Source organism: Saccopteryx leptura, chromosome 4 (genome assembly GCF_036850995.1).
Source record: "Saccopteryx leptura isolate mSacLep1 chromosome 4, mSacLep1_pri_phased_curated, whole genome shotgun sequence".
Classification (NCBI taxonomy): domain Eukaryota; kingdom Metazoa; phylum Chordata; class Mammalia; order Chiroptera; family Emballonuridae; genus Saccopteryx; species Saccopteryx leptura.
The window spans coordinates 204,713,447-204,730,865 of record NC_089506.1 but is presented as its reverse complement, the minus strand read 5'-3'; the positions used below and the strand labels follow the sequence as shown (position 1 = coordinate 204,730,865).

The 17,419-nt window shown below is 51.7% G+C and overlaps 2 protein-coding genes across 5 annotated transcripts in view; one reads left to right on the top strand and one right to left on the bottom strand.

Annotated features, from left to right (window-relative positions):
* The first annotated feature begins 579 nt into the window (after positions 1–579).
* SNN (stannin) lies at positions 580–10,694 on the top strand. The gene is made up of 2 exons (XM_066382600.1): positions 580–694; positions 7,549–10,694. The coding sequence occupies exon 2, from the start codon at positions 7,637–7,639 to the stop codon at positions 7,898–7,900; it is 264 nt and encodes an 87-aa protein (XP_066238697.1). The 5' UTR covers positions 580–694; positions 7,549–7,636; the 3' UTR covers positions 7,901–10,694.
* The window catches only part of TXNDC11 (thioredoxin domain containing 11), a 70,191-nt gene continuing 62,816 nt past the window's right edge, over positions 10,045–17,419 (bottom strand). For all 4 annotated transcript variants that reach the window (XM_066382596.1, XM_066382597.1, XM_066382599.1 and 1 more), the window contains 2 exons: positions 17,197–17,277; positions 10,045–11,386 (listed from right to left, as the gene is read on the bottom strand). In XM_066382596.1, coding sequence (XP_066238693.1) covers positions 10,744–11,386; positions 17,197–17,277 — 724 coding nt within the window. In that variant the 3' untranslated portion in view covers positions 10,045–10,743. The remainder of the gene's footprint in view (positions 11,387–17,196; positions 17,278–17,419) is intronic.

Below are 17,419 nucleotides of genomic sequence, written 5' to 3'. Positions count from 1 at the left end.
GTTATAAGCAGCCAATGGGCTGCAAATTCCTGGCAGCCTCGGCCCTCAGCAGAAGGAGACCTCCTTGAGGGGCGGCGGTGACATTGTCTCTTTGCCGGCGGTTCCCGAGGCGACCGGCGTATCAGGCACTTGGTCAATATTCCACAAATGTTGAAAGAATGAATGAATGAAAATAACGCACAAATGAATGACCAGCTCCCCGCCCAAAGCAAGGAAATTCAGCTCTAGGGTCCTGCTTCTTTACTGTCCCGGCTCGGGATTCCGTGCTCCTGCTTCCTCTTTTCTGCTGTGTGCCTCAGTTTCCCCCTCTGTAAGCCAAGGGTGACTAAAGGGAACCTCCAGGTTGAAGGGAAGTTTCTCTGCCCCGGTACGGCAGCTCCGGGCGCTCAGTCCCCAAGCGCCCAGGCCAAACGTGCCCACACCCCCTTCCAGCCAGCTGCACGTAGTCCCCGCCCTGCCTTAACCGCTCCGGCCCCGCGCGCACGTGACCCCGCCCCGCCGTCCCAGCGCGGGTTCCCATTGGCTACTCGATAGGCTTCTTTACGGGGTGGGGCCTATGCTGCTCCGCCCGCCGCAGAGGTGGGGCTCTTGCGTCCCGACCGTACGCCGCGGCCGGACCGGGCTGGCGGGCGGACGGAGCCGGGCCCGCAGGGCTGTTGCTGGGTGATCGGGCTGGGCTGCGGGCGGCGCCATGGTGAGCGGAGCCGCACGGGCTGGGTGATAGGGCCGGGCGGGGGCTTGCAGGAGGGGAAGGGGAGACCTGGGATGGGGTGGGGGCGCGTGCTGAGCTGCCCGGGGCTGAGGGGGCGTCCCTGCGGCGGGGGAGGGGCAGCCCGAGCGGGGACGCAGCTTCGGGGGGAGTGTCTGTTCCGAGGGGCCGCGCCCGCGAGCGGGGCTTCTTTGTCCGCTGCGCTGCGGCGAGATTGGGACAAAGGAGGCGGCGGCGGCGGCAGCTGCTTTGCGGGGAGCGGGTGCTCCCCCTATCCGGTGCATGCACCCTAACCGCGGCCCGCAGCTTTGCGCCCCAAGCTGGCTGCCGGGCTTCTCCCGACACTTCGTTGGTTTTTTAAAAGTAACTGAGGATGTGGTGGTCCTGGCAGCCCCTGGGGTGGTCAGGAGGGCTTTGGAGGGTAGCGGTGGAGTCCTGGGGAGGTCTGGCGCCCATTTGACAGGTGAAGAAACTGAGGACAGGCCGCAGCGTTTTGGTGCCCGGTTCCGTCGGCAGTGACCGCCATGCGTTGGCACGACGGGGTCTCGTGTTCCCCGGTCCCCCCACCCAATCCGGATGACTGGAGTCGCCTCTCCAGCTGTCCTATCCCCTCCAGCTGTCGTCCCTTGTGCCAAGCCCCTTCCTTCAGCCTCGCACAGCTCTTTGGTAGAATGAGGGAGACCACGCGTCGGCTGGGAGGGTTAAATAAGAGAGGATGCGCGGAGCGCGCCTGGCATCGCGCCTGCACGCCGCCCGCGCTCAGTATGCAGGAGCTGCTGGGGCGTTTGTCATCCTTGTGGGCCCCGCATCGAGCCCTCGGCCGGGTCACCCAGCCTGCCCCTGCTGGGTGCGGGGTAAGGGGACTGTCTGGGGTTCACCAGTCCCTTGGCCGTTAAAGCACGGGAGTGGGAAGTGTGGGTCAAGAATATCACACTTTAGAGTCAAGGTTGAAATCCAGGATTCTGGATTCAGGCTGGCTATATTTGATTCCCTGCGCAGCTAATTTTGAGCTGTGTGACCTTGGGCAGTTGATTTAACTTCTCTGAGGGACAGATTCTTTACCTGCGAAGTGGGCACAGTAATTATTCTAAGGTTGTTTTAAGGCTGAAAGGAGATGATTCTGTGAAGTGTTTAGCTCAGTGTCTGGCACATAGTAACCATCACCGACTTTTGACAGACATCTGTTATTACCAAACTTGTTTAGCCAAGTGGGCTGTCCCTGGGGCAGCCTGTGAGAATGACCAGTGGCTCATTCAAGGGGTGGGGCATGAGCCTCAGGCCTTGGGCTGCTGGAGACCCAGTCTGACCTTGGGGCAGTCCCCAGGCTCTGCTCTAGCCAGCTTCCTCTTCTGCACAGGGGAACCTAGGGGGTTCTGGTGCGAGAAGTTTCCTCTTCAGGAGGGTGGAGGTGGAGGATGAGATGACACCAACCACAGAGCCAGGCACAGCCCTGTAATTGTTAGTTTCCCACGAGCATCCCCACTGTTCTTGGTTCTGGCATTTAGAAGGCAGAAGCCTTGTGTGATGCATCCTTGGGCCCCAGGGCCAGCTGGGGCCTGACCCAGAACAGACATTCTATCTGCACCCTGACTGTGTCCAGCAGTGCCCGTCCTCTCTGCCATCATATGTTCTTAATCAGAAACCGGGCGGGAATGTTTCTGATTTGTGAACTGGGGTCCCATGAAGAGGCAGAGCTGGGTTTGTTGGCATACCTAACAGATGGCTTTCTCGGGGGAGGAGGCATGGTTTAACCCCTAGAAGCAGTGCTAGAAGCTCCTGGGGTGGGGGGTGGTTGGCCCCCTCTAACCAGGGCAGCAACTGAAGGCTGGGGTGGTGAGCTAATGTCCAGCTGGGCTGGCGACACTCGAGATATGCCCAATTAAGTTAGAAGGCGGCTGCAGAATGTCCCTGAGGAAGGGACTATTTGTGGCATTGGGCCTGGACGGGTCTGTACCCTTCTGGCAGACACGTCCTTGTGGAAAAGGGATCCTAAGGGTTCGTGGTTCTCTCTCTGGCACCTAGGAAGGCGTGGTACCTGGTGATATGGTGATATGCAAACCCGGTAGTTACATGTCCTTTCCGTTTTCACATTTTCTTTTTATATCACTTCTTATCCTCTTCACAACTTGGTGGGTGAGATCAGGGTCTCATTCCCATTTTGTTCACTGAGGAACCGGCCATTAGGAGCACTTATTTGGTTGGGTCAACACAGTTACAATAGCAAGTAAAGAGGTGAGGTGGGGTGGGGTGAAGGAGTGGTCTCAAATCCGCTTTTTGCTGGCTGTGGCCTCTGGGCCTTGAATGTATGTAATGACCTATGGACTGGGGTTAAGGCTTAGTTAAGGCAGGGAGGACTGGAATGCCACCTTATATTGGGGAAGACCTAAGCTGTGGGCATCTTAGGGACAGAAGGACAGTGGGAGGTATTGGCTATGGGGAGGACTATCCTCCTGAACCCACTGATGGGCAGGCGGGGCAGGAGGTAGGGAGCTCAGAGGAATGGCCTCTGCAGACTGGAGAGGCTGTGCTTTAGGGCTTGTTTTTCCAGGAGCAGCGGTTTAGATCTGAGGTGAGGTTTGGACAACCTTTGGCTGAGAGAAGCAGGACCAAGGGCTCACAGAGCAGGAAGGTGGAGGGAGAGGAGAGATTGGCCCTGTATGTTTGTGGGGATCCAAATGGCCTTGGGCTTCCAGTGCTCACCTTCGTCCTTACTGAGGGGGCTGGCAAGGGGATGCTACATAGATTGGAGTGGGAGAATCTGGTCCATCACCTACCCCCCAGAGTGCCCAGAGACTGCAGGCCTCTGGCTGTGCTCAGGTCCCCAGCCTGGCCTGGCCCTCTGCACTTGGAAGATCTTCCCTTTGCTTTGCTGGGTCCCTCTTCTGGGATCACATGCTGCTTTCTAACTCTGTTCTCTTGGCCAATGCACACAAATGCTCTCTGCCTCAGGTTCCTCATCTATAAAATGGGATGATAACCATGAGCAGTGTTAACCGCAGGCGTGTTGGAAGGATTAAATGATTGTATGGAATAAATGTTAACTACTCTGGTGATTGTTCTGGGGGGTCAGGTTTCCCAGGCACCATCCTGGGTGTCTGCTCAGCCCAAGCTGTGACCCTCTCTATTCCCACTTGGGGGCTTTCCTGATTTAGGGTGAAGGGGTAGCTAACTTTCTGAAGACATCTCTGGTGGGGGATAGGGGACTCCCCAGGAGAGGCAAAGCAAGTAGAGTGGGGTCCAACCCAGGCCAGCCAGCATCCCTCATGCTTCAGGTTTCCTCTGGGCTCTGCTTCTTAGAGGCTTCTCCCCCTCTCTGTCACTCAGCACTCACAATGACAGCTGCCCTCCATGGGCTCAGGCCTGCCTGGGATCCACCTGAACACTTTGCTCCCACCCCTGCAGTCTGCGGCTTTCTTACGCTGCAGTCTGGCCTCCCTTTGCAGGCTGCTGGCTTCCTTGAGTCCGTTGGGACAGGCACAGGGACCCATGTCCAGGGTCCTGGGAATATCTTTGGATTGAGGGAGGTAGTTTAGGAATGGGGACCACTAACTGTGATACCTGTGAGAACAGGGTCTCCTCTGACTTATTACTCTATCACTGGGTTGGAACACTCAGCAGGTGTTTATTAATGGGGCTTGGGATCCTGCAGTGGGCAAGATGGTCAGTGCCCTCCTCTTTCTGGCTCAGAGTCCACTGCAGGAAAGAGACAGCAGCCAGGGAAACACGTTCCCTGACCCAAGAGGATTTTGGGTAGCAGAGAGTGCTAGGAAATGAAGCGCTGCAAGGTGGTGGCGAGTGTGGGGTGGAGGGGCATCGGGAACAAGGGTGGTCTGGGAAGGCATCCCCAAGAGGTGCCTTCTAAGAAAGTCCCAAACAGTAGGAAGGAGCCAGACATGGGACAGTCAGGGAAGAACATTCAAGGCAGAAGGAACAGAAAGTGCAGAGGCCTTGAGATGCGAGGGTGGAGAGTGTGCAGAAGCTTGGGAAGGCAAGGAGCTTCGATTCTCCGCTGATACTGGGGAGGGTTCTGAGCAGGGGATGACGTGATCAGACTTTTTACAAATGAGTTCTCAGGAAATACTTGCCAAGTGAATGAAGGAACAAACAAATGCACCCAGGTGAGGGCCAGGAACCACAGGCCAGGCGTGACTAGGGCCTGGTCACCTGGCTTTGTGCTCACGAGGGTGAGGGGCCCAGACCTGGCTGTGCCCAGTCCTGGCCTGGTCAGGGGCACCAGACACATGGTAGTATCTTTTGAGGTTACCACACCTCTTAGACCCTTGCTGCTGGGGGGTGGGGGTGGGAGGGAGCTGCCTCTGCCTCAGTTTTCTCATTAGTTTGGGAACCACGGGCTTCAGCAGGTTTGGCCCCTGGGGTGCCTGCCGCCCCAGGTCTTGCTGCTATTGTTTGATTTCCCACTTCCTGCCCCCGAACCACCCCCACTCCCCAAACATACACACATACACTTCCCCTTCTGAACTGATACTGACTTCCTTTCCTGTCTGAGAGCATAGAGGGAGGACAGGCACCCCAGCAAGTGCTGGGCACGAGAGGTCCGGTGGGTGAGGGATGTAGGTGGTTTCCCAGCAGGAGGAGAAAATGGAGTTGGGACCAGTTTACCCAGCTGCATCTGGCAGGCTCTGGCGTGGGGTGGAGGGAGTCACCTGTCCCATCTGGAGGACTTGAGGACAGGCTGAGCAGAGTTGTGGGGGAATACTGCAGCCCTGATGGTGGCAGGAGAGAGGCCAGAATGAGCTGTCCTCTTGGGGCACAGAGGTGTGCAGGGCCCCTCATGGAGCTCACAGTCTGATGGGGGAGGTGGGTGCTAACCAGATGGCCGTGCTATAAAAGCAGGGTTGTAAGTGGAGGCTAGTGCCCCCGAGGGAGGAATCGAGTATAGTCACACAACCAAGACACCCTCCTGGATTTGTGGGGTCAGGAGGCTTCCCTGCCTGAGCTGGAGTTAACTAGGTCAGGGGCTCTCAACCTCCACACTGTTGATCTCTGCTAAGGGGGGGGGGGGCTCTCCCACGCTCTGTGGGACTTGGAGCAGCATCCCTGCTATCTATCCACTCAGTACCAGTAGCACATCCCACACACCAGTTGTGATAACCAAAAATGTCTCCAGACATTGCCACATGTCCCCTTGGGGTGGGGGGTACACAGTTGCCCCATTGACAACCACTGAACAAGGCTAAGGGGAGCTGAGCATTTGGGGACAGGGACCGGCCTGGGCAGCAAGGACATGTATCATGCCAGGTTCTGTAGGTCACTGTAAGGACTTGGAGGTTTTTCCTCTGGCTGCAGTGGGCCGCATGGTGGACCAGAAAGCCCATTGAGTGTGATGGCAGCGGCCTAATCATGGAGGTAGTAAGAAGGGGGCAGCCTCCAGGGGTATCGCCCCCCTCCTGCCCAGGATCCTTCCACAAACATGGGCGTGGTGGCAGGTGGAACTCGGGTCTACAGAGTCTTCCCAGGGCCTGGTTTCCAGACAGACTCCGGAGTGTTGACCTTCAGGCATATTGGTCTTGGGTGAGGGGGAGACTTCTTAGTATGAATAAAAATCATTCCTAATTATGACTGTTATTGCTCAAGGATGGCAGGTTCTGTCCCATTGTTGTCTTCTCAAAAAACCAAATTCAAACAGCACGCGTTTACTGAGCATCAACTTGGTACTTGTCCACATCCTCATAACCAGCTGGATGTTAGTTGCTGTTATTTGCTTTGCAAGGTCTTGGGACCCAAGCCTGCTAGCTTCAGCATTTCCAGTCTTGGTGGGCTGTTGCCGGGTCTTTTGTATTTTGTGTACTTCTTGAGCTGCATCTCACCACCCCCATTACCCGGGGGCTCAGTGAGGTGGAGGGGGTTGTCTGAGGTTAGGAGGCCAGGTGATGGTGGTCTAGCACTTACCCCCCACACCTTCACCCAGACCAGCTGATGCTCCAGCGTCAGCCACCAGCCCCCTTAGCTCCTCGCACTTGCCTGCAGGCCCTCTCCTGCCTTCAGAGCAGAGCCTGTTCCCCAGGGGCTGGCTTTTCCTGCACATCTTAGCATCAGCATTGTCTCCTTCAGTATTTCCTGCCCCACTCAGTTTAGCATCATGGGACCTGGTCCCCTGTTGTCCTGGCATGGCATTCCTGCATTTGTAGTGACAGGTCTTTGATGTATTGACCTGTTTGCAGTTTGGCTCCTGCACCAAACGCTGAGCGAGGCGAGGGCAGGGCGGTCTGTCTCCAGTGCCTCCATCTTCCTGGACTGCTGCCCCGCTTCCCTCTCACGTGGTGTGGACCAGGGCTCTTCCCAGGCAGCTGCTGATCCCCTGCGCACAAAGGCTGTCGTCTCCGGCACCCTCTCCCAGGTGTCCCGAAGACTTGGTTGAGCTACATGTCACCTGTTCGCAGAGGGACTAATACCACTTTCCTGCTGTCAAATCCCTCATCTCTGGCCATCATGAAGCACTGGCTTTCAGTCCCTGGTGGTGCTGGGCTTCCAGAACATTCACTTTAAACAGACCCTCTTAGCCTCTGCTGCAGCGGGTCACACGTTGTGGATGCCCCCCACCCCACATCTCATGCTCTGTGCCCGGGCCAGGGTGGCTGTCTGTCTGGTAGCAGGAACACTGGAAGTAGTGAATGGAAGTGGCCCAGGTGCATGAAAAGGTACCACCACAGGCAGAGCCACAGCAAAGGCCAACCAGCGTGCTTTTCACTAGGATGGGGGGTGTGGTCAGGCTTCAGAACTGGTTGAGAATAGACCCTATGCAAGAGCCAGCGAGCTCGTGAGCTGTCTGGGCGCCGCGCCGAGTCCCCAGTGGAGCCTCATGTCGCTTTGTCTTTCAGGGCTCTCGTGTCCAGCCTGACTTCCAGCCTCACTGAGCCGCTTGCCCCCAAGACCTTGCTGCCGAGGAAGCCTCCCCCAGCGCCGACCATGTCTATTATGGACCACAGCCCCACCACAGGGGTGGTCACAGTCATCGTCATCCTCATCGCCATCGCTGCCCTGGGGGCCTTGATCCTGGGCTGCTGGTGTTACCTGCGGCTGCAGCGCATCAGCCAGTCCGAGGACGAGGAGAGCATTGTGGGGGATGGCGAGACCAAGGAGCCCTTCCTGCTGGTGCAGTACTCAGCCAAGGGACCGTGTGTGGAGAGGAAGGCCAAGCTGACCCCCAACGGCCCGGAAGTGCACGGCTGAGCTGGGATGCGGAGGCTCCTGGGCCTGTGTGCGGCCAGCCGAGAGGCACGGGAGGAGGAAACCACACATGCTACCGTTTGAGAGGAGGGGTTGACACTTGCTGGCATGGCCTCGCCGAGCTTCATCATCGCATGCACTGACTCCTGGGGTCCCAGCAGTCCGAAGCCAGGACTAGGTGGCCCTGGGCATCCCCTCCACCTCCTGGTGGGGCTGCCCATTGCAGGCAGTGGGCAGACCTGACCTTGCTGGGGTTCAAGGCCCCATAGCGCTTTTGTTACTTGAATGTTTAGCTGAGCCTGTTTTTGATGGAGCTACTACTGTAATGCGTGAACTCACAAACCTGTGAACTGTAAATAGGCCCCAGAAGCACGTGCTTAAACCTTTTTTGCTGATTTTTAAAAATATTCAGATAGTGTACACGGGGTGGACCATACTAAGAGCTGAGTCAAGGCTGTGGGGAGGGTCTTAGACACACAAGGCCCAAGTTGCACTTGGCAGGGTCCTCTAATATGTACGTGTGTACATAGAGGATGTGACATGTCAGTTTTAAGTTTTGGGGCTGACCAGTTGGGGTGCTGTGGTGATTTCTGCTTGGTTGACAATGGTTGGAAGAACCACACCACCATCCCTTTCTCTAGGTAGGTTCAGTCGTTCAATACCAGCTCTTGTCAATTAGTGGAGTTATTGCAAGGAAGCTACTGCGACTGCGTGGGAGCCGGTGAAGGACGAGTCTGGGCACACGTCCCGAGGGCTACCAGGCATCCTAGTGGCAGAGCAGTTTCTTGTCCCTTTAGTCTTGGGCATGCAGAGCACTCCCGGTCCCTGTCCCCACCCCCTCCAGGCATTACTTAGCATGGGCTTTGCAGAGCAGGCAGTGGCTACTTTTATCTGAAACCCAACTAACCCAGGAAAAACAATTGTGGTTTTGTTGTTGTGTTTAATATTTTCTGCACTGGAAGGGAGGGGTAGGGGATTTTGAGGTTTCCTCTACTCCTTCCCTTTTCACAAATTAGCTTCCTTTCTTAAATTACCACCCACCTGCTGGGTACTGGATTTTACTTTCCTCAGCGGATCACCTAAAAAGAGTCCCCTGACCCCACTGTGTGAGCGCCAAGTGTGGTGAAAGGTCATTTCTTGTGTGCATGTGTACACAGGAGCCCCCAGAAGTGCCCAGACCACCCGTGCTTCGTGGGCACCTGGGGTGTGGGGGGGAGCTGGGTGAGGAAAGTGTGTTTCAGGTTCAGGAATTAAATTTTCAGAAAGATGAGGAGTTAGTGGCTCTTGGATTGGGCCAGCACCTCCACAGCCTGCATCTGTGTCCCTTGTGTGTCAGTGAACTCACTTAGCTTTTAATCCCACCACTGTAAGCACATTCTAACTATCGTGATTAAATAGGACTTGTACTGGCATCCTCAGTAATAAACTGGGGGCCAGCCTGGCTTAACCTCAGTGCACTGGCCCTTAGCACTTGAATGCCCTGCCTGCCAGCAGCATGGGCGGGGAGCTCCAGGGAGCCCTCAGCCTCGCCACCAGCCCCCACCAGTCAGAGCCCTGGCCTCCTGGTCAGGCTGACGGTGGCTTACTTACCTATATCCTCACTCAAGTCTCTAAAAAAAAAAGCATGTTGAACTAATTTACTTTCTAGAACCCCAAGAAGGGAGCTTAGGGAACATTTATTTTAGCAGCATATACCTAAGTTGGGGATCAAACATTAATAGCTTAGGGGGAGGGAGCAGGGTAGGTAGTTAGACAATTTGAGCTGAAGTCAAGAAGAAAAGTCTGTGACCCCTAACTGGGGATAGCCAAGCATGAGTCAGGCTAGAGGCCTGCAGGCTGGGAAAGGGGGCGAGTTCCAAAGGTGCCGACTTGAAAATCAGGGGGAAGGTTTGCTTTCTAATGAAGGATACTCAAGAAAAATTGGAACCTTCCAATTTTCCAGGGGGCTGTCTGATCCGTTCCCCTCGCATTCCAGAACTTCCAAGCTTTCTACCTCTACCTTCTGCAGCCAGCAGCATCCATTGAGGCTGTCCTTCACCCTCAGAACCCAGGAGCACCTGGGCTTTGCATTTGTAGTTTCTGAGCCTGACCCTGAAAATGACCATCACTTGACTGTCAGACTTGCCCTGAGGTTTTTCCTGTGCCAGTGAAGTTTCCGTTTTGAAATGCTGAAATGTTTCTTTCTCCTGTATCACGTCTGGAAGTTCTTTATCCCACTTCCCATTTGCCAGGGATGACATCTTTGCAGCTTGAATCCAGCCCATCAGCATGGTGGCAGTGCCAGGGTCACAGGCACGGTGAGGCACTCGTGCGGGTCTCTGGGAGCAAAGGGAAAGTGCCTGTAGAACTGGTGAATGACCACATAATAGCTCTCACTGTTCTTATTTATCAATAGCTACTTTTTCTAGTGTAGACACCAGAGCCACACACTCAACTGGCTTAGTAAGTTATGACCTCTCATTGAATTCTTTCTGAATAGCCCACTGTTGTGTTCAGGTTTTCTGACTTGAGTCAGTCAAGAAATTAACCTTTCATCCTGTATGTCATCGCAGAAGCAACAGTTGGAAAATGGGGAGGGAACTCTGACACTGAGCCACTAAATATGGACTAATTTTTCAGACAAATCTTCAAATGGACTGTCCTACTGTTTTTGTCTCAAAAGTTACCAAGTTTGTGCAATAAGTGGAAGGGATGTCATCCCTGTTCAAGAAAAGCTGAATGACATTCATGCTGATTTTCTAGACCATTGAGAAAATCTTTATTTACAATAAATTTCAATAAAATTTGCATAAATATATTCCCAATGTACATTTTTCACCTCTGATTTCTTCATATCATTTAAAAAGTTAGTCTGTCCTGTTCTCACTGCTCCTTTCATCCGCCAGCGGGGAGCTGCCATTGGCAGGCGCAGAGCTGCTGCCAGGTAACTGGGGGGCCTCTGAGGGCTCAGGGTAGTCTGAGGGCGCCTCCTCCTGGGGAGGGAGACTTCCAGCTCCGTCTTTGCCCTCCAGTTTCTGCTCCATGGTCGCCACCAGGATCTTGAGCCACGTGTTCTCGGTGAGCAGGTCTTCCGAGGCATCGGCCAGCTCCTGGAGCTTGCGGGCCACCTCCTCGAGCTCCCGGGTCTTCTGCTCGTACAGGGCCTGCAGCTGCTCGCTGTGCAGCTGGAGCAGGCGGTGCTGCTCCGCCAGGGTGTGCTGCTGCCACAGCAGCCGGTGCTCATCCCTGCGCGCGCTGGAAAGCTGGGCCTCCACCTGCATCTGCGCGCGCTGCAGGGTGCTGATTTCGGCTCTTAGCTTCTGGATCTCTCTCTCCAAGTGGGAGATGTGCCCCTGCTGTACGACTGCCTCACTCTGAAGACACTCTTTGGTAGGGGAGTTAGCCAAGTTCTGGGGGGCAGAAGCAGGGTCTGAATGATGCAAAATGAACCTCAACAGATTTGGAACGGTGATGGGAAGGTCTTCAGGGTATTTCACACTTAGGTCCTTTCTGAAGAGAAAGGAAAAGGAGTCAAAGATGAGAGTCACTAACATGTTTAGTCCAAAACCAGACTGCTACTGAAGGTCAGGTCCTTCATTTCCTACAAAAGACATCCGAGGACAGGACTTACTGAAGTCAGCAAGGAAAATGTTGCCAGGGCAAAAAATTTTGTACAAAGCTGAGGATGTGCCACATTCCCACTCTGTAATTAAGGTGGCTTATCTTGAACATGTGTCTGTTCCTGAGAACAAAGAGCTCAGTTTCTATTCACAACCTTTTAGGAAAGACGAGAGCTCCCAGGCCCAAGCCAAGCTGGTGGAGCAGGGGACTGGGAACTTACGGGCAGAGAAGCCTCTGATGCTCTGAGGGGCCCGGGGCCACGTCAGGAAGGGCGTCCTGGGACAGGGCTGTCACCACGTCATTTGTGCCCATCAAAAGTGCTTGGTAAAAAAAGAAAAAGCTAAAACACTCAGCCCAGTTTCTTCAGCAAGTATTTATTCCATATTATCCAAGGTAAGATTCTTAACTAGGGGTAACCATACCCCACAAAGGACATCTGGCAACAACTGGAGACATTTTGATTGCCATGATGTGGGAGGTGTTACTAGAGCCCTGACTCGACAAAAAGACCAACCCAGGGACTCTTAAGGAATTAAAGCTACTTGGCCCTGAGAACACAGGAGGGAGGGTGACACGTGAAGTGGGTTTTCCTCAAAGCTTCACTGCAAGGCTGTAGAAAAATTCTTTTTAGAGCCCTGGCCGGTTGACTCAGTGGTAGAGCGTCGGCCTGGCGTGCAGAAGTCCCGGGTTCGATTCCCGGCCAGGGCACACAGGAGAAGCACCCATCTGCTTCTCCACCCCTCTCCTTCCTCTCTGTCTCTCTCTTCCCCTCCCGCAGCCAAGGCTCCACTGGAGCAAAGATGGCCCGGGCGCTGGGGATGGCTCCTTGGCCTCTGCCCCAGGCGCTAGAGTGGCTCTGGTCGCAATAGAGCGACGCCCCGGAGGGGCAGAGCATCGCCCCCTGGTGGGCGTGCCGGGTGGATCCCGGTCGGGCGCATGCGGGAGTCTGACTGTCTCTCCCCGTTTCCAGCTTCAGAGAAATACAAAAAAAAAAAATTAAAAAAAAAAATCTTTTTAGAATTGTTATTTAATTATCTGATGAGCAAAATTTCTACCACAGACATATTTTGCTGTGTATACACAACCTGGCCACAATACATCAAAACCACCGGCTCTACACAGGAGGCAGACAAACAACAGTATGGTCGCCTTCGAGAATTAAAGGAATGGAGGTTAAGAGCAGGGCCTCCGGGGGCCGCCCGCCCGGGGCTGACTCCCAGGGCTACTGCTCGCTGTCAGGACTTCCCAGACAGGTGGCTGCCCTGCTCCTGCACTGCCTCATCTGTAAACGGGTAGCAAGACTACCCTCTCCCTCACAGGACTGCTGTAAGGATTACACGAGTTATCTCAATGCTCAGTGAATGTTAGCTTTAAAAAATCAACATTGTTTCTTTAAAAAAACAAAATAAAACCCAGAAACCACTCATTAAAGCTTGCATACCCTCACTATACACAAAGCCAGTGGCCAAATACCTAAGAAAAGACAAAAGGTGTTCTAGTAATGGGTAGTATTTCCCGGGAAATTAAAATCAGATACGCCCCATTTTATACAGTGTTTATGGAAACTTTCAGGTAAGTGGAAAATTTCAAACATTTTGTGAGTAAGCATATAACCACTCCCTCTTTTAAAGCCGTTTCCTTAACATGTAAGCTTTCTCGGAGTGAGGCCTTCCAGTCAGCCGTCCCATGGAGTCTATGGCACAGACAACTGAGACCACCCTGACCCCTGCGGAACGCGGGCGAGGAACGACCAGCAGTGGCCGATCTGGGGCTAAGTTGTGCAGCACACACCTGGGCTGGGCAGACAGTAAAAGTGAATTGTCCCCCGGGGAAAGAGCGGCTAAGACTTGTGCGTTTGTCCGGAGACAGTTACCGGACAGAAAACAACATTTTTAAGCATGTCATTTTAGAGTTCCTGGAACAATCTTCATGAATCTCCCTAAAGGGAGTGCTAAAATGCTTCCCAACTTTTTAAAGTAGCAAGCACACAGTGTCAACAAACTGCTTCCAGAAGAGTAATCACTTTGAAAATGTGGTAGTAAAGGTCCCACTGTTGATCTGACTCTCCTCTAAATTCACTAGGAGCATGTTTATGCACCTCTGGCATGAAAAGGCCAAATATAAAAATGAGAACGAGGGTGTGAGGTGTCTACTCCAGAGAAGGGGCTATCATACTGAGGGTGTGAGGTGTCTACTCCAGAGAAGGGGCTATCATACTGAGGGTGTGAGGTATCTACTCCAGAGAAGGGGCTATCATACTGAGGGTGTGAGGTGTCTACTCCAGAGAAGGGGCTATCATACTGAGGGTGTGAGGTATCTACTCCAGAGAAGGGGCTATCATACTGAGGGTGTGAGGTGTCTACTCCAGAGAAGGGGCTATCATACTGAGGGTGTGAGGTATCTACTCCAGAGAAGGGGCTATCGTACTGAGGAAGGCTGGCCCAGCAGGAGCAGGGGTGGCCCGGGCTGCACACTGTGGCAGAGAGCAAGCTCTTTCACATGGTTTCTTTTACATGACGATAAAAAAGAATATGTGCTCACTGAAGACAATTTGCAATAGATATAAAAAGCACACAAGAGGCACCCCCAGATCACTTGTAATCCTCACTGCTCCAAAATAATCATTGTCAATATCTTGATATCTTTTCTTAGCATATGCACTCATTTTAACCAGTGTAAATGTATATTTTATCAAAACACACACACTTTTATATTCTTCTCACTAAAAATAGCATAAGCTTGGGCCGTCAGCCCCATCTACGACACTGTGGACGAGCCTAGGGTATTTCTTCCAAGAAGCAGGTAAACTGATCTCATTTGCACAAGGGCCACTTAACTATGTCTTGCCTGAATAGTCAGGTTTTTTATTCTTCCCTCGAAGATCTCTGTTGTGGGTGTTGATAGTCCTATTTTCTGCTGCTTTGTTGAATATATAGTGTTTCCTTTATTCCTCCTACCTCAATGCCCCACTCATATTTCAGGCTGGGACCTACTCCTAATTTAGAGCTCTTTTTCCCCCTTTTGCCAACTTCTATTATGAATCTACCTTTGCCACCCAGCTGAGTGTATCCCAACGTTCTCTTTACCAAGCCACAGTCGCAGAGCTCCAGGGAAAAGCAACCTGGTCTCATCTCTCCAGGCAGAGGAGAACAGAAGCTCCATCTCCACACATGCTGCAGATGGCTTTTCCAGTCTACCTGAATCATTACCAGCTAGAAGCAGCGGTTATTGGGACTTGGACGTGAGCTGCAAAGTATAGAATTGTGACAACAATTCCAGTGCCATGTGGACTTTTCCTGGATGTGGACTTTTCCTGGACTCCTGCTCCTTGGGACAGCTCCTAACAGACTGAACTGGGGTTGGGTTGCATTTATCAGGGACTTGGCATGGTGTTGGGGCCAATTTGGACTTGGTGAACATGTTAAGGACACTACTCTTTTATGGATTCTTGCTGTATTGGCCAAGAGATTGCTTAAAGGCTTTAATCACTGTAAAAAAAAAATAGAAGACTGGATAAAGAAGATGTGGCACATATACATCATGGTATACTATTCAGCCATAAGAAATGATGACATCGGATCACTTACAACAAAATGGTGGGATCTTGATAACATTATACGGAGTGAAATAAGTAAATCAGAAAAAAACAAGAACTGCAGGATTCCACACATGGGTGGGACATAAAAACAAGACTAAGAGACATGGACAAGAGTGTGGTGGTTGGGGGGGGGGGGAAGGAGGGAGAGGGGGAGGGGCACAAAGAAAACTAGATAGAAGGTGACAAAGGACAATCTGACTTTGGGTGATGGGTATGCAACATAATTGAATGACAAGATAACCTGGACATGTTTTCTTTGAATATATGTACCCTGATTTATTGTCACTCCATTAAAATTAATAAAAATTTATTTATTAAAAAAATAATAATAAAAAATAGCATAAGCTTGTGTACCATGAAAAAGGTCTTATTATATGTTATCAATTGGTCTTTTCCTTTTCCCCTTTTACAAGCTGTCAGCTTATCCTCTGCCCATTTACCTTCAGGGTAAACTGAACATTCACTTTGGTCCAGATAATGAGGAGCTCTCTTCATTTCTATCATTTACTTTGAAGAAATAAGAATATTCCACTCCAAAGCAGTAAGGCTCTGATTTGCTAAGCGAGCTCTTTCCATTAAAATAGAACTAGTTTTTTCATGTTCAATATTTATCTTCTTCACTTTTCAATTCAAGTAAAATAGTAAGGAGCTGTGGTGACCCCAACGCGGGTTCAGATAACAATCTCACCTTCGTGCTGACTACACATCAGGCACCTTTAGAATAAAAGGCACGCAAGCCACTTAGGCCACCAAACACACAACCCCCTGCCACCAAGTCTCTGTGTGTGTTTCCTGGTCTCTCTTAATACATATTCATGGATTCTAGTTGCTGAGAACTTCTTTATGCAAGGGCCAGTGCTGGATGTTATGACTTTAATACTTTTCTAAACTTGTTTGGAATTCCAAAATTATGTTCCATTAAACTTTATGCCCAACCTCTGTCCCACACAGATGGAACTGCTCGTGTTATGGTCCATGGTTCCATGACTGTATGGCTCTCTAAAGCTTCTTAGAAAGAAAAAGGCTCATCACGACACAATCAGCAGAACAGGGTGAGTCACGCTCTGTTTTTAGTGTGTGATCTGACAAGACCCTATTAGCACAGGAAGTATTCTAGAAAAAATTCTTTGAGATAAAGAGGAAAAAACAAGGAAATGATTCAATACATATGAAGGAAGCACTTGCTGGGTGAAACACAAAAAGCACAGCAGTGGCTGCAATAAATGGCAAAGTGAACACAGGAAATTAACACGGTAAATGTCACATGTGAGTTAGGGACCTCGCTGGAATAATCTAGCAAATGCTTTTCCCCAGTAAAGGTACTGTCAAAGCCATGTGACTGGGTCCTAGAGGACCCATCCTTTTAAAAACAAAGAGGAATCTGTAAAAAGGGAGAGAACATCTGGTGTATCAGCTTTGAAAGGCCAAGGGTTAATTTCCCTTTCTACCAAAACATCCATATCCACATTTGCTAACTGCCAAATTGCATCTGCTTTGCTAATGTCCCAACCCTGACTGCTGGGCTTTGAGGGCAGCTGCAGTAACCACGGAACTTGGAAGTACCACTCAGACAAATGTGAGGGATCTGGGTGACAACCCCATGGCAGATGTTCACAGAGGTCTGCACACTTGCGGAGAAGGCTCCTTGACCCCTACTTCCTCCTTACAAAAAAGGACAAGGAACTCATGGACAGAGCTCAATGAGAAATGACATTCACAAGTTTGGGCAGGCAGGGCAGAGACATCCCGTAAGGCTCAACAGCCGCCTGTTGGTTTGTCCACAGGAATGAGGGGTTCTCTGCTGTCCATCCTGGCACCCTGGATGGGCCTAAGGCCAAGAAAGTGAATGAGCTCTGACGTGGTAAAACACACCCTCTAGGAGGGGCAAACTTCTTCCCAAAATACACCATAGCTGATACCATGACATCAAAGCCCTTTCCTCTTTTGTCCCTAATAACATCTTTTTATGAATACGTTTTATTCAAAATAGTTTAGTAATAACTAATGATTTACATTTGACTTCTATAAAAGTATCTTAACACCACTTCATTTTCAGCAAAAGAATCCCATCTGCCCAGATACTGAAACACTTCTGTATTACCTGTTACAGGGAAAAAATAAGACAGTAGGAAGACGGTCAACCATAAATTCCCAAGGAAGATCATTCTGAGATACATCAATCCTAGAAAAGGAAAAAAACAAAAAGTAAAAAACCTGCCAAGAAACTCTTCCCTGAAAGAACCTTCTCAAATACCTGTGAAACCTACACCATCTGCGGCCAGCCCCTTCTCAGAGGGGCAACATCGGGTTAAGCTGGGCACAGC

Bases quoted from the DNA above. Each gene is read 5' to 3' on its own strand.
- SNN (XM_066382600.1), top strand. From the start codon at position 7,637: ATGTCTATTATGGACCACAGCCCCACCACAGGGGTGGTCACAGTCATC.